The sequence below is a fragment of the Elephas maximus genome, chromosome 23, assembly GCF_024166365.1.
Source record: "Elephas maximus indicus isolate mEleMax1 chromosome 23, mEleMax1 primary haplotype, whole genome shotgun sequence".
In the NCBI taxonomy this organism is placed as follows: Eukaryota; Metazoa; Chordata; class Mammalia; order Proboscidea; family Elephantidae; genus Elephas; species Elephas maximus.
This window is the reverse complement of record NC_064841.1, coordinates 76,447,304-76,464,281: the sequence shown is the minus strand read 5'-3', so window position 1 is coordinate 76,464,281 and position 16,978 is coordinate 76,447,304. Positions and strand designations below refer to the sequence as shown.

At 46.4% G+C, this 16,978-nt stretch overlaps 1 protein-coding gene across 1 annotated transcript in view; it reads left to right on the top strand.

Annotated features, from left to right (window-relative positions):
• Window positions 1-1,657: 1,657 nt before the first annotated feature.
• RAB20 (RAB20, member RAS oncogene family) overlaps window positions 1,658-16,978 on the top strand; it is a 41,948-nt gene continuing 26,627 nt past the window's right edge. Inside the window, exon 1 of the mRNA XM_049867455.1 lies at window positions 1,658-2,153. Within this exon, the coding sequence (XP_049723412.1) occupies window positions 1,982-2,153 (172 nt within the window). The 5' untranslated portion in view covers window positions 1,658-1,981. The remainder of the gene's footprint in view (window positions 2,154-16,978) is intronic.

The following is a 16,978-nucleotide window of genomic DNA, read 5'->3' as shown; positions in this document are numbered from 1 at the left end:
GGAAGAGAAGCCTAGAACACAGAGGAAAACGATTGAGCCATTAGTGAGCCTCCCACACCCCCTGAATCTTCACTTCTCCTTAAGTCCCAAATTGTTCAGGTCTTAATAGCCTTGTAGTTTATGAAACGCTTTCATGTTTCCACATTTGAGTCTCAGAGCACCTAATTATGTAAGCGATCAGTCCTCTTTCCCTTTCACGGGAAACTGAGAAAATACACAAAATTTGACCTGTTCAGGGTCATAGACCGATGGTTTTCCAAGCGAGGCCAGTGTTCTCAGCAAACAACGCCTACACGTGTTCATGTGTTCAAACTAGAGCAATAAGCTTTATATAACATCTTCTCTAAAATAAATATGAAATGAGACCTAACAGTCATCATTTACCCTAGACCAAAAATGAGAAGGTAAGGGGGGACAAGGAAGCTAGGTTAAGGAAAACAGAACCACCACAATGAAAATGATGAGAACGCTGACTCATTGTGAAAAGTGTAACCAATGTCACTGAAGAGTAGGTACAGAAATTGTTAAATGAGAACATAATTTGCTATGTAAATTTTCTCTAAAATCACAATATTTTTAAAGAATAAAATAAATACTAAATCTCAGATGCTTCATAATTTGAAAGCATCTCCAAGTTGACTCTGTTAGAGAAGGAAGGAGGAAAGATTTTGCTAGTAGTCATTGCAGTTGCAAAAACTTTAGAAATTTTAAGTAGCAATGGCTGTCCACTTTGCTGATTCAAAATGGCATAGCTGGTTTCTTGCAAATTAAAACAAAACAAAACAAAAAAACACTATAAAGTTCCCCTTCAGAGAAAGCTTTCCTTTCTCTCCCAGACTTTTCAATATTTAATATTGAGTCTTTTTTTTCTCTCACAGATGTTCATTTAAGGTAAACTTTTTTTTTAAAAAAATAATAACCTTGTTTTGTGGCTACAGTGGTACACACAGATAAGTAAACTGACACAAGCTAGGAAAATGCTGGCTAGATTGTAAAAGGAAGATGGTTTTTACCAAAGAAAGAATGAAATAGCAAACGTGGAGGGGGGGTCCCCATTACTTGCTCTGGGACCAGACCCTTCTGTAGTCCCTAATACTTCCCCCCACCTCCCGCCTCTGGTAGCACTCAGAAGGAAAAAAGCATTCCTTTCGGATTTAGGACTCTCCAAAGCAGACCAATGGTTTGGCAGAGGAAGTGGGAAAAGCTAAGTAGATTTCCCAGGAACTTTCATTTTCAGTCCTTAAGCGGTCATAAGCTTTATGCCTGGCCGATTCCGTTTCCTGCCAAGGTTTCCTCGGTGTCCCCCCGGCCAGAAAGCACCGGTCGCGTCACCCGCCGCCCACACCGTCTGCTCCGGGTGCAAAGAAGTTGCCATTCTTGCGAAAGCGCAAACTTGGGTGGGGGGGTGGGACTCAAGGGGTCCTGGCAGCCGGGGGCAGGGGCGCGGCGGGGGGTGGTGGCCCAGGAGGGGTGGGTGCAGGGGGGACGGGGGCGCCGGCTCCCGGGGAGTAGACCCCCGGGGGGAGACGGCCGGGGAGTAGACCCCCGGGGGGGAGGTGGCCTGAGGCGGGGGTGCCGGTGGCCGGAGGCGGGGGTGCCGGGTGGGGCGGTGGCCGGAGGCGGGGGCACCGGGGGGGCGGTCCGCCGAGTGCCCAGGCCACCCCACGTGGGCTCCGGCCGGCTCTCCCGCTCCTGCCCCTGCGCTCCGAGCGCGCTTCCTCTTCCGTCCTCCGGGCGTCTGGAGGTGAAAGTCCGGGCGCTGCGTGGGCCCCTGCTGCCCGACGGCTTGCCGGGCTGCGAGGTCCCGGGTCTCCGGGGTCCCCCGAGTCCGAGGCGCCGAGCCGGGTCGGCGGCGGGGAGGCGACCCGGGCTCCAGCGAGGCGTCGCGTGGTGAGCTGCGCGCCCCGGGGGCGCACGGGCGGCGCGCGTCGTGGGCAGGGCGCGGACGGACGGGAGGTGCGGAAAGCTTTCCTGCGGGAAAATGAGGAAGCCGGACGTGAAGATCGTGCTCCTGGGGGACATGAACGTGGGGAAGACGTCGCTGCTTCACAGGTACATGGAGCGGCGCTTCCAGGACACGGTCAGCACGGTGGGGGGCGCCTTCTACCTGAAGCAGTGGCGCTCCTACAACATCTCCATTTGGGACACGGCAGGTGAGGCCCGGGCACCCTGTCTTGGTGTTTACCCCCAATGCCCAGGTTTCCTCGGGAAAAGGACTGCAGAGGCCAAGGGGCAGGGGGCAGGGAGAGGAGGGCCTTACAGACCCGAAAGACGCGTCCCCAAGGGCAGGGCGTCCCGGGCCTTGAACAGGGTCCGGCCTTTGCTGGGCAGGTGGCTCTGTCTCGAGGTCAGGCCAACAGTCCCTGTGCTCGCGGCTACCCTTGGTCCCTCTGTTTTCCCTCTCGTCCTTGCTTGATAGTTGGGTAAACTCTCTGCCAGTTTAATCAGTAGGTGCGCCTTAGCCACAATCCACGTGAGTCCGGCAAAGCGCGCTTCGCTCCAAAGAGAGAATCTGCTGGTCGTTTGTCCACTCTGCGTTGGCCTTTCGCTCCAGATCACTGCGGTTCTAGCGCAGAGTCTGCTTATTGTAACCAGGAATGTCTCATGCCCCCGACCCCCTCCATCCCTCCTGTATTTTCAGTGAACATGATCTCGTTTGATATCTACAACAGCCTTGAGAGGGAGGCAAAGCAAAGGTTATTCGCTCTTCTTTGCAAAAGAGGAAACTGAGGCACAGAGCCCATTACCCCTGTGAGTTTAGTCAAGACAGTGGGAACTAGAAGGAGCCTCTCTTCTCCTAGATCATATTTGCATTTCCCACTCAATATTTCTCATGTGCTCAATTTTGGCTTCTATAAGTTATGTGGGTTTGGAGTAATTTTCTGTAGAAGCATTTAAGATAGTTAATGGATGATTTTTGGTGCCTGTAGTATTTGCAATTTTTCCAAAAACACAACTTATCAGAGGGTCTTAATTCAAGCTTTCAATTTGTTAACTCTGCAAAATAACACTGGCGTTTACAGTGTTACAGTGTAAATATACTTCCTTCCCCACGAAAAAAGAGTAAGTTTTTGTAAGTAAATAGGGAAACCTGAAATAGTAAATTCGAAAGCCTGAAACTGTAAGGTCTGGTTTCTTTTATGTCAACAACTTAAAAAAGTGATATACCCAGAGGTCCCGTCCAGAATTTTTCCACTGACAACGTGGGTGCAACAGTGTGCTGAATCAACACGGTTATAACTAATTCTCTATTTAAAACGGAATTAATGGAGTTGCCTGACGTGAATCCACCCTGTGCGCCCGCTGCTTTCCTTGTTGCTTTGATGGTTGACATCCTGATGAATTGTTTGCCAACAGGCTTCGAAAACTGGTCATCGAGGTAGTAACGTGCCTTTCTCTGCTCTTTACTCCACCTCCAACGCCTTCCCCAGGCTGCTGGGAAAGGTTCTCTAAGATCCTTTATTTTCCCTAACTCTCTGTTGTGGTTGTGCTGTGCCATCGACTGGATTCCAACTCATGATGACCGCACGTGTTACAGAGTAGAACTGCTCCATAGCCTTTTCTTGGCTGTAATCTTTATGGAAGGAGATTGCCAGGTCTTTTCTTCCATGGTGCTGCTGGGTGAGTTCAAACCAACCTTTCGGCGATTAAAACCAAAAACCCAAACCCATTGCCATTGAGTCTACTCCACCTCCGAGTACAAACCCTTTACACCACGCAGGGACCTGGCTAACAGTAAGCGTTTGGTAACGGTAGAGTGTAGGCACTGCCAATCAGATAACAAGAACTCATTGGCTGCCACTTCTGTACCTGTAAAAGCTGCGCTTTTGTTAAATGGCCGGACTTCCCTGCTGCATTTAGTTTACAAGAGGATAATAGAGCATTGGCCCTGGGGACCCACACTGAGACCCCGTGCACCGGCCACCATAAGATGCAGGCTTTTACCATGGGTCCTGTTTCTGGAACAGAGGTGAACCTGCTGCCTTAGAACAGGTTTCTCCTGCCTTAGAGGCTGTGAGGTAGCAGTTTAATTTCAACTGGCCATTTTCTACTTGGGTGCCAAGGACTTGATGCAGCCAGAATCTTGATCACCAGAGGGTTTTGTAATACTGCTGATATGATGTCCTAGATATCTTGTCGGGTTCCCAAAGGCAGCAACTCACTTCCTGGTTGCTAGGCGGCTGCGTTCTCCTTTCTGGAATGACAAGTGTGAAGTCAGCAAGGCTCTGATGAGCTGTGGGGGCCCATCAGGCCCCCTTCTCCACATTCTTGACCTTCTGTGTACACATGCTCAGGGCGACCTTGGCTCAGAGTAAACAGTGACTCAGCTCACCTCTGTGCATGGCTCCTCAGAGGCTGTGGGGTTCTGGGGCACTGGAAGGGAAACGGAGCCCTGGTGGCACAGTGGTTAAGAGCTAAGGCTACTAACCAAAAAAGCTTGGCAGTTGGAATCCACCAGGCGCTCCTTGGAAACTCTATGGGAGCAGTTCTCCTCTGTCCTGGAGGGTCACTATCACTATGAGTTGGGATTCACTTGATAGCAACAGGTTTGAGTTTTTTTGGTAGGAGGGAAACAGTGGTATGAGTACTTACCTTTTCAGTTCAGTGGAAATCCAAAATTTTAACTTTTAGGGGACCCTACTGTGTTTTCACCTTTTGCCCAGCTCTTAAAGTTTCTGTCCATTCTGCAAACATTGTTAAGTAGTTTAAGTTCCACAGCCAAAGCAGAGAGATGAGGACCAAACAGAGGATGAATCTTTTTTTTTTTTTTTAATTGTGGGGAAATGGGTATAACAAAGGAGCCCTGAGTGGCACAAACGGTTAGCACACTTGGCTGCTAGCACATTGCCTTGGAAGGCTGCATGCCCCCTCCTCATTTATTTGTCCTTTGTTCTTCAAAGCTGTAGCCCCTTAGGGTGGGGCTGGCAATTTGAATCCTCCCAGAGGCACCTTAGAAGAAAGGCCTGGCAAACTACGTCTGAAAAACCAACCATGGAAACCCCATGGAGCACAGTTCTGCTCTGACTCACATGAGTTCACCATGCATCAGAGTTGACTCAATGACAACTGGTTACATGTAAGAAGACATTAACCATTCCAACGGTGACCGTTTTTACACGTACAATTCACTGACGTTATTTATCTTCCCCACGTGGCGCTGGATGAATCCTTTTTAATTCCTACTCCTAGTAACACGAGGTGGGAGGGGAGGGTGTGGGTGGGAAGAAGGTATTATGATGTTTAGTAGTAAGAACATAGCACTGGATGAGTTTCTGTTTTACTCTTGGCATATTCTTTCAAAAAACAAAGTACCTGGCTGCCTATATTCTGTATGCTGGAGGGGGGAAAGACATTTGCTAGGCTGACTAAATACGTTACGTTACTCAGTTCTCACAGGTCCCTTCAGGCTAAGTATTATTACTTGCATTTTATCGATGGGGAAATAGAGGGTCATAGAAGCTAGGCAGGATTCAGACCTTCATCTATGTGGTTCCAGCCCACCCTCTTTCCGTTATGCCCTTGCCACTCCTGGTCCTTGCTCTTAACTTACTCACTGTCCTTTTGGGCAGACAGATGTCATTTAATCACCGCATTGTGGTGTGACTGCCCGGAGATGCCCTAACAGAGTACACCATCACCCTGTTCTTGTCTGGCCTTCCCTCAGTTGGCTTGAACAGCCTAAAGAGATGTTGCCCATTGGTCTGCAGATAAAAACTGTGCACCTGCTATGTGCCAAACACTGTTTTAGGGCCTGCTTTCTAGCAGTGAACACCTGGTTGCCACTCCATGGCCTTTGTATTCCAGAGAAGGCGGAGAGACAAACAAGGAAATAATATATCTTCACATCTCATAGTTGCTATGAAGAAAATGCAACAGGAAGATGAGAGCGTGACCACAGTCTTAGAAGGCTTGGTGACGCCTCCTCACTTATTTGTCCTTTGTTCTTCAAAGCTGTGGCCCCTTTAGAGTGGGGACAGTATCTGACTGGTCTTTGCATTTTCAGTGCCTGTTCTTTGAAGATAAGAGGAGGCCCAGGAACGAGGCCGTGGGAGGTGGCACAGAGAAATAGCCCGGAACCCAAATCCGAGAGTCATATTGCCTGCTCAGCCACTGTATTCGTTTGCTATCGGTGCCGTGACGGGTTGAGGTTTTGGGGGATACTGGCATAGGGGGAATGCATTTTGCATGTGGGACAGACGTTAGGTCTTGGGGGCCGGAAGGTGGACTGTGGTGGCAGAATAATCCCCCCCGCCCACCAAAGATGTCTTATTTTGCTTAACATTTCTTCCCTCAGTCTGTGTCTTTTCCCTCACATTTTACTATCACAGCAAAAGAAACCAGGCTGCACCTTTGACACTTTGCTTGGAAATCCCTTCAGCTAAATATCCAAGTTCATCCTTTACAAGTTTTGATTTTCGCATAACTTCAGGAAACAGTTCAGCTAAGCGTTCTGCCGCTGTTTCACGACTGTCCCCTTTTCTCCAGTTTCCAATTCCATGTTCCTCACTTTCATGTGAGCTCTCACTGGCAAGGGAACCCTGACGGCACAGTGGTTAAATGCTCGGCTGCTAACTGAAAGGTTCTCAGTTCAAATCCACCAGCCGGTCCACAGGAGAAAGATGTGGCAGTCAGCCTCCATAAAGATTGTAGCCTTGGAAACTCTGTGGAGCAGTTGTGCTTTGTCCAGTGGGGTCTCTATGAGCCGCAATCAACTTGATGGCTGTGGGGGTTTCACTGGCAGCATCTTTGATATCCATGATTCTACCAGCAGTCTGTTGATGACATTTAGGTATTCTGTAAGATGGTGTATTTTTTTGCTACTAAGCTTCTTGCTGCCTTTTGAGTCCTTCCTAGCAGAGTTGTTAAAATCTATATTTCTGCTAGTATTCTGTTCAAGGCAATCTAGGCTTTTTCTATAATTCTCCTTAAAATTATGCGAGCCTCTGCCTGTTGCCCAATTCTGTAGCCACGCCCACACTTTCAGGTATTTGTTAATGTATGTCTTAGTCATCTAGTGCTGCTATAACAGAAATACCACAAGCGGATGGCTTTAACAAAGAGAAATTTATTCTCTCACAGTCTAGTAGGCTACAAGTCCAAATTCAGGGCCTCAGCTCCAGGGAGTTGCTTTCTCTCTCTGTCAGCTCCAGAGAAGGGTCCTTCTCCTCAGTCTTCCCCTGAACTAGGAGCTTGTCCACGCAGGAACTCTGGGTCCAAAGGACACGCTCTGCTCTTGGTGCTTCTTTCTTGGTGGTATGAGGTTCACATGTCTCTCTGCTCACTTCTCTATTTTATATCTCAAAAGAGATTGGTTTAAGACACTAATCTTGTAGATCTCATCAGTTTAGCTGCCACTAATCCATCTCATTGCAGCATAGCGATAGAGTTTACAACACATAGGGAAATTATATCAGATGACAATATGGTAGACAGTCATACAATACTGGGAATCATGACCTAGCCAAGTTGACAGATATTTTTGGGGGACACAACTCAATCCATAACACTGTATTACCCCATTCCTAGTACCAAAATCTGTATTAGTTTCCTATTGATGCTGTGACAAGTGGCCATAAGCTTAGTAGCTTAAAAGCAACACAAAGTATCTTACATTTCTAGAGGTTGGAAGTTTTAAATGAGGTTCACTGGGCTAAAATCAAGGTGTCAGCAGGGCCGCATTCCTTTCTGAAGGCTCTAGGGGGAGAATCTGTTTTCTTGTTATTTCCAGTTTCTCGAGGCCACCCACACTCCTTGGCTTATAACCCCTTCCTTTATCTTCAGAGTCAGCAATGGCCAGTTGAGTCTGTCTGACAGCACATCACCATGACAACAACTCTTCCCCATTTAAAGGACCCTTGTGATTATTTTGGGCCCACCTGCATAGTCTAGGATAATCTCCTTATTTTAAGGCAGGGCTTCAAACCAGTTTGAACCTGTTCAGTCATGGCCAATGAAGCGAAGCCAGAACAGACCCCAATTTTTACAATTTGGGTGATCCAAAACGAGAAAAATTGTAGGTTGAAGCTCTGGAATGGGAGGCTCGGAAGAGGCATAGTGAGCCCTTTTAGGAGCCTGATGCATAAGACTGGATAATTGGCAGGACTGTGGTGAGTGATACACACTCAAAGCAGCGTGGTCGGCCGCCATTTTTGAGCAGGGCAACGCAGTTTCCGGCTCTGCTCAAAATCCCAGTGGGCAAGAGATTTGGTTGCTATGTGATATGTATGCTCCCTTGTTTTCAAAGAGGGAGATTAGGTTTTTAGCAGGGCTTCAACTCATAATTTTTCTCATTCCACTTATCACTTGGATTCACCCAAATTTTAAAAATTCGATTCTGCTCCAGTTTCGCTTCCTCGGCCGTGACTGAACTGGGAAGAGCTGGTTCGAAACCCTGTTTTAAGGTCATCCGATTACCACCCTCAATTCCATCTGCAGCTTTAATTCCCTTTGCTGTGAAACATATTCATAGATTCTAGGCATCAGGATGCTTTTGGGAAGCCATTATCCTGCCTATCACAGCCACTGACTAGATGTGTGACCTTGTGATTGTATCTCATCTCTCCATGCCTCGGCTGCTTCATCTATAAAACGGGTCTAATTGTAGCACCTACCTAAAGCACTGCTGTTAGGAATAAATGAGTTAATATTGTAAAGTGTTTGGAACAGCACCTGGAACTAGGAAGCACTGTGTGTTTGCTAATACCTCTTAGCCCTGGGTGCAGTGATCATATTGCCACCAGTGAGCAGGTCACAGATGGAGAAGAGAGGCTGGGTAAGCCCAAAGAAGAATTCTGTGATGAATGGAGAGGTCAGAGAGAGGAAGGAAAGCGGGAGGAGATGACTGTGGTGAGCAATGACTGAAGAGTTTAAGTAACAGTTGCTGCATGTAATACTGAGATACCCCCAGATGTCTGCAAGGCCCTGTGGTATTTAATTCTTTCCTTTGCATTAAATTAAACTCCAGGGCTGTGTGGAATCAAGCCAGGGATTCAGTGATGACTGGCTTGACTCATGGAAAGCACAGACTGACTTGTTCTTATCATTCCCTTGTTGTGCTCTGCTTGAACTGTGAGAGAAGGCATTCCTCAGTCATGGTCTTAGCTGGAAAGTCTGGATTTTGGTGTGCGCTTCAGGGACACCAGGGTGCTTGGTGCCAGCATTGCCAAGGACCGCAGCCGCCCTCTGGCCTCAGTGTTAGAGGGATACCAATGAAAGACCATGTCTCCTGAGAAGGAGCTGGGATGTGGATGGGTCTGGAACCCATGGGGCATAGAGTGGGGCTGAAAAAAACTGAGGACTCTTTGGTGTGAAGTAGAGAAGACTTGGGGCCCCAATAACTGTTTTCAAAATTTTGAACGGTTGTCATGTGGAAGAGGAGTTTAAGCCTTGTTCTATATCTCACTCCAGATAGTAGAACTAGGCGTGATGAGTGGGTGGAATTTTATTACAGGGAGGCAGATAAGCTCTGTGCACAAGTGGGACCGGGCCGGGCTACCTTCCAGAATACGGTGCTCCCTGCCATTTGTAGTGTTGCTGCTATTTATAGAGTGCTACCATGTACCAGACTGCAGCAGCTGATAATCCGGTAAGTGGTTCTGTTGTGGACAGGGTAGCTATGAATCAGAACTGACTCGATGGCACCTAACGACAACAGCACCATGGACCAGACTCAGCGCTGAGGGCTTCAGTTTCTGCTCTCATTTCATCCCCACACCCATCCTCCTGGAAGGTGTTACCGTCGTCGCTGAGTCACACATCAGGGAACAGTCTTACAGAAGGGAAGCAACTTGCCCAAAGTCATGCAAATTGTAAATGGTGTCAGTTTAACTCCAAAACCTTGTCAGCCGTGAAATCATTGTGAAATCAAAGTCTGAACGTCTGTTGGTTCCTGACGTCTGTTTGTTCTTCTGTGGATCAAGACCTTTCTTCCCAAAGCCTAAATCCAGTGATTTATGAAGACAAGGTCTTGTTGGGTGGAGGGTCTCAGGCTCTACCCATCCGTCTGTGACTTACGAGACGGGAGCTCTGTGCGAACCCAAGCTGGGCTCTGTAAGGAATGGAGACGCAGCTTTGCTTGAAGCAGACTGTTCTTAAGCATCTCTGTGAGAGTCATGGTGGTTGGTTTAAGATCTTTCTCTTTATTTGAACAACTTTAGTGCGCAACCCAGAAGTTGCAAGTTATGATACCTTGGTGCCCACAAAAGGGACAATGTCATTGCCTGTGTCTGTGAAGCCAGCGAGAAGGTCGTGGCAGCCTGAGCCACAGTGCTGTGAGCTGCTGTGCTGCCCGAGAGGGGAACATCAGGCCATGTTAGTGAAGGATTTGGCCGGCGCCAGATGAAGATGCCAGATGGAGGTGGACCATCCAGTTCTGAGGAATGGGAGCCTCCCCCACCACTCTTTCTACTCCGCACAAAAGTCACAGTCCTTAACCCCTGTCAAAAACTGAAATGCACAGAGAAATGCCAAAAATTAGTGTCATGGAATATATTTGTTGTGATTAGATACGATTTGAATTGGGTGGCATCAACCAAGTGAGGTAGTCCCCGACTTACAACTGGTTCCTTTCTGACGATTCCGTCCTAAGTCAGTTCTAAGTCAGATACCTAATTTTTTTTAAGTTTTCATTATTTTTGCCTTTTATTATCTGTATTTTTATAAACCCAATTTTATTGGAAACGTTGCATACAAACTTACAGAAATATCTTAATAGATACCTACATACATAAAAAATATACAAATCATGATAGTTTACACTCACCATGAACAAGAGTTGGATGATGTTGGCATTTTGTCAGTTGTGGCAATAACTCCACTTGTGGAAGGTTCTGGACCATCTGGATTACCCCTGAGAATGCAGATGGCGTTTGTAGTCAGAAAATTAGTGAGAGTTGTCTTTATGGCCCTTTTCTTTTTTTTCTTCACATATTTCATGGTAACATATCACTGCTTCCCGAATCTGCTTCTCAACCTTAGCAAAGTGATCAGGTTTTGGGTCCATGTCATCAAGCAGCTAAAACCCTGGATTTAGTTTAGAAAAAACTCCAGCTAATTCTTTCACTGTAAACTTTTCTGACAACTTCTCTCCTTCCTCTTCCTCATTATTTCATTCTTCTTCAGCATTTCTTTCCTCTTCAAAATGCATTAAGTCCTGGTCTGTCAATTCCCCTCCTCCATGGACTCTGAGCTGCTCCACATTGGTGATACCAGGTTCTAAATTCAGAGTTCTTGCCATATGGATGATTTTCCCACCAATCTCTTCTATCATATTACCCTGATCAAATGCTTGGAGCGTGTTCACATAACTTAGCAATTTTTTCCACATCCCCTGCATGGATTTTCCCATAACTTCCTCCCAGGAAGATGCCGTGTTCCAGATACGCTGACAGTTTGTAAGTGTGGTTTCTCATAACTTGAATGTGTCATAAGTTGGGGACTACCTGTGTTGGGAAGGCCCTCTGAAGAAGGGAGGGGTTCTCTAGGTCACATTGTTATGTTAATTTCCCAGGAGATAGCATCAGAACATGTGCAGGGTGCCAGGATCCTTCAGGGTAAAGTCAGTCACTAAGGATGTGCCCTACATTGTCCAGCCCAACCCTGGAGTTCCTGCCCCTGGAAACTGGCCACTTGTTGATAATTCTCCAAAACAGCCCAGAGACTAAGGCAACACAGTCTCCACTAAGCTGCTTCCTAGGCTGGTGTTTGACCTGAAGGCGACTTTAGGAAAGTTCCTTAAAGGCTCAAGGTTCAAAAGGACACCTAAGCGCAGATGGCCTGACTGAGTCACCCCAACTTCGTGAACCCCGAAATCTGGATTTCAGGAGGATTGAATGGTTTGTCACTCCCATCCACTGCAGCTGACCCAAATCCATGTAATGGAATGGATGCCTTAAGTCAGGATGGAAAACATAGTCCTGTTTTGAAGGAGCATGGAGAACGGATAGTACTTTCTTTGGCAGGGTCTCGAAGGGCTGATGGTTTGATACTTTTGACTTTTCTATGAGGAATTCCCTTAAGGTCATGAAGCATAAAATTATCGTCTGAAGACATTAAATATGATTCAGGTATTTGTTAATAACGAATATACTTGACCTTAACAGGTTGAGTTTCTCCTGAATCAGCGCCACACTAAACCAAAAACCAAACCTGTTGCCGTCAGGTCGATTCCGACTCATAGCAACTGTCTTAGTTATCTAGTGCTGTCATCACAGAAATTCCACAAGTGGGTGGCTTTAACAAAGAGAAATTTATTCTCTCACAGTCTAGTAGGTTATAAGTCCAAATTCAGGGCGTTGGCTCCGGAGAAGTCTTTCTCTCTCTGTCGTTTCTGGAGGAAGGTCCTTGTCCTTAATCTTCCCGTGGTCGAGAAGTTTCTCAGGTGCAAGGACCCTGTGTCCAAAGGCCGTGCTTTGCTCCTGGTGCGGCTTTCTTGGTGGTATGAGGTCCCCAACTCTCTGCTTGCTTCCCTTTATCTCTTGAGAGAGAAAATGTGGTGTAGGCCACACCCCAGGGAAACTCCATTTACATTGGATCAGGGAGGTGACCTGAGTAAGGGTGTGTTACAATCCCACCCTAATCCTCTCAACATAAAATTACAATCACAAAACGGAGGACAACCACACAATACTGGGAATCATGGCCTAACCAAGTTGATATACACATCTTTGGGGGACATAATTCAATCCATGACAGCGACCCTTTAGGACAGAGTAGAACTACCCTATTGAGTTTCCAAGGAGTGGCTGGTAGAATCAAACTGCCGACCTTTTGGTTAGCAGCCGAATGCTTAACCACTGTGCCACCAGGACTCCAACACCACACTAAAAAACCAAAAACCAAACCCATGGCCGTCAAGTTGATTCTGACCCATACCAACCCAAGAAGAAAGAGTAGAACTGCCCCGTAGGATTTCTAAGGAGCTCCTGGTGGATTCGAATTGCCGACTTTTTGGTTAGTAGCCCAACTGCCATCAGAGCTGCAACCCCACACTAATGAGCCTTAAATAACTCTTCCCACCCACAGAATTCCTGCGGCACCCCCTCTGGGGGAGCTCTGGACTAAGCCTCCAGCAGATGGACCTGCTCACAGGGGTCCACAGTCCTTTGAGAAGTCTAAGTACAATGCTGCCTTGTCTGCTCCTGCTGAGTTTCAACAGTCGATTTTCTCCCACCCATCTTAATACCCACGTCAGTGACTGACCCTACATTCATATTTAGGCCATTGTATTTTGGCCAAGAAAGCAGATATTTGACTACACAGAAATTCTGCAGGTGAAGCCTTGCACCCAAGGGGGTGCCACTCCAAGGCCTCAGAAGAGATAGATAACCATGAGAGACTGGCCAGAAATGGAGATAGTCTGCACAAAAGGTAGAGCCCAGAGGGTGCAGAGGCTGGATTTCAGCCAGCACTCATTTTATATCAGATGAGACTTCTTAGGGGTTTTCTGAGGTTTTAATATGATGACCCTCAGCCTGACAGTATTTGTGTGACAAGGAACATTTGGCAGTTTACATCTTCTTTCTTTAGATGAGGGGGCTGAGACTGGTCCCCTGGGAACTGACAAGCCACACCCATTAATTCACATATTATCTATGGTTGCTTTCTTGTTAAAACCAACCAAAAAAAAAAAAAAATCCATTGCCATTGAGTTGATTCCAACTCCTAGCAACTCTATAGGACAAAGTACAACTGTCCCATTGGGTTTCCAAAGCTGAAAATCCTTGCAGAAGCAGACTGCCACATCTTTCTCCCAAGGAGCACAGCTGGTGGCTTCAAACCACCGACCTTTCAGTTAGCAGCTGAGCGCATTAACCGCTGCACCACCAGGGCTCCTTCAATAGCAGAGTGGAATTGTTGCCACAGAGACCGTAAGGCCTGCAAAGCCAAACAGATTTATTCCCTGATCCTTTATAGAAAAAGTTTGCTGACCTCTGGTTTAGGCCATATAAATGGAAGACACTTCTGTAAAAGTCCTTTTCATACCCCCTGCTCTGTCAAGTCGATTCCAACTCATAGTGACCCTACAGGGCAGAGTAGAACTGCCCCATAGGGTTTCCAAGGCTGTAAATCCTTATGGAAGCAGACTACCACATCTTTCTCCCAAGGAGTGGCTGGTGGGTTTGAACTGCTGACCTTTCAGTTAGCAGCCGAGTGCTTACGCATTGTGCTCCCAAGTGTCCATAGTTACAGAGATTTCCAAAGAAATTTAAAATTGAATGATTGAGGGAAACCCATGATTCAGTGAAACTCAGTAGAGAGCTCTCGAGTTTTTACTGCCTGTGTGGACCCTGAACTGGACTTGAATGGGGTTAAGGAGCATGGGTTCAAGATTAAGACATGCTGTCACTGAAAAAAAAAATTATTGGAAAAATGTGAGTCTATGTTTGGGATCTGGAAGCTAAACATGCAAAGTCCGTGTTGTAGTGGGCTCACGTGTTCTATCTCTTCTGAAGACTTGGAACAGTGCCCCCTTGGATGCAAGGCTTTACTTGCAGAATTCCTGTGTAGTCAAATATCTGCGTTCTTGGCCAAAAACAATGGCCTAAATATGAATATAGGGTCAGTCACTGACGTGGGTATTAAGATGGGTGGGAGAAAATCGACTGTTGAAACTCAGCAGGAGCAGACAAGGCAGCATTGTACTTAGACTTCTCAAAGGACTGTGGACCCCTGTGAGCAGCTCCATCTGCTGGAGGCTCAGCCCAGAGCTCCCCCAGAGGGGGCACCGCAGGAATTCTGTGGGTGGGAAGAGTTATTTAAGGCTCATTAGTGTGGGGTTGATGGAGGAGAAGGTTAACTGATAAGGTCAACTATGTATGGGGCAGTTCTACTCTGTCCTGTAGGGTCACTATGAGTCAGAAGTGACTGTATGTATGGCCATGGTTTTTTTTTTTTTTTAAATATTTGTTATTAACCAATACCTGAGTCAAATTTAATGTCTTCGGAAGATCGTCTTATGCTTCATTATCTCAAGTTCACAGGAGAAATAGAAACGTTATGACGCCTGTTAACATTCAAATTGAGCTTGTCCCTGTTGCTTCGTTAAACGAGGCTTCAGTCCTATGCACGATCCCCGTCAGTGGAAAAGAAATCTTACTGGCACAAGTGTGCACACAGTTAAATTGCTGTGTTTTCTTAGGCTAACAGTTGTATTCCTGTGGTGACTGATTCTCACGGCTTAGCCATCCTGCGGCCACTGGCCTAGCCAGATTCAAGCTTTTATTTCACCCAGTCAGCCCCAGATCCTGGCTTCCCAATGCCTGTCTATTCTGCACATTGCTGAGATGGGTCTTTCTACTGGGCCTCCTGGATCCAGGACACATCCCTGCTCTAAGCCATCCACAGACGTCCACAGATTATCTTTACTGTTTTCCCCTATTATCCAACACAGGTGCCTTACATCTTTACCCAAATGCACAGTTTTTAAGTCTTCACATATGCCCTGTCTTTACTCAGTTCCTACCTTTGCTTCTTTCTCAAGAACCTCTTCTCTCTTGGCAAGCTTGACTTGAATTTTATCCCGTCTTTCAGTGTCACTTCTTTCGTGAGCATTTCTTGGTCATCTCAGTAGTCATTCCTCCTTCCTCCCAACGGTCCTACAAAATGCCCTTGTTACCCCTTGTTTCATACTGCCTTTTATCTTTATTTTTGTTGCCTCTTTATCTTTTCTCTGATTTACAAACTCTTTGAGGGCAGAATTGGGTTTTATTCATTTTTATATTCTCCATAGAATCTAGCATATCACTTAAGGTATTCTTTTAAACTAAATTTTTGCCAAATGAAATTGTTTAAAGCAGTGGGAAATACAGGCAGTCCTCGGGTTACGAACAAGATCTGCTCCTTAGTGTGTCTTTAAGTCGAATTTGTGGGTAAGTCAGAACAGGCGCATAGGGTTCTTCTTTAGTGCAGGGAAAGGCTTGAAGGCTTTTCAGTGATTTAAAAGCTGCAGGTACAGCAAGCGGAGGTGATTGTCATGAAAAATTTGTTGCGAGTAGGGGTTGGTTTGGAAACCCTGGTGGCGTAGTGGTTAGGTGCTATGGCTTCCAACCATAAGGGTCAGCAGTTGAATCTGCCAGTTGCTCCTTGGAAACTGTATGGGGCAGTTCTTCTCTGTCCGATAGGGTCGCTATGAGTTGGAATTGATTCGAAGGCAACTGGTTTTTGGTTTAGGCGTTGGTTTAGTTGTTTCACAGTGAGGTCAAATTTACATAACATTTAAGGGCAAGTAGGATTTTTTTAGGAGTTTCTGTAAGTCAGAAGCTCCTAACCCAGGGAGTGCCTGTATTGGTCTGTGTCAGTAGCTATACGATGTCCTTCAGATGAACTCTTCAGTAACTACTCCAGCACACCTTCAGGAGAATGGAGGTGGGGCGGTGGCTGAGCTGTGTATGTTTTCAGAATGACAATTAACTGGCATTTATACGTACAGCTTTTTTGATTTAAATGGTTTGTGTTAGAAGATTGTCCAGTTTATCAGTCTATGATTTTGTGAAAGAGGCTGAGGGGCTGAGATCGCACTTCTTTCCTGAGAGTTTCTGGTATTCATTCTGATATTCATTGTTGAATGTCTGCTTGTTTCCACAAAAGCCAAAACCCGGGAATCAAGAAGCTCTCTATGTTAGAGAACAGATCTGGCTGAGAAAAGCAGCAACGGACCCGGAATATTCAAAGTTGTGGGCTTGTGAAGAAGCACCACAGTGTGTTACATAGGAATGATCACGGTGTATCTTAGAGAGTTCCAAGACCCCGTTAAATAGGTTAACTGAAAAATCTGTTTCACTTTGCTGGAGCCCTGATTGTATGTTTGGGAAGAAAAGGTTTTTGTTTTGGTAGAGTAAGAAAAGACCTTTTCTTTCTTAAAGGCTCCTATCTTTATTTATAAATCTACTGCTTCAAGTGGGAGTGGCCGTCTGGAAGGGGAGACGATGGCAGGTGGGAGGATTAGGTTATGTTATCAGGAGGGACCAGTCCTGGAGAA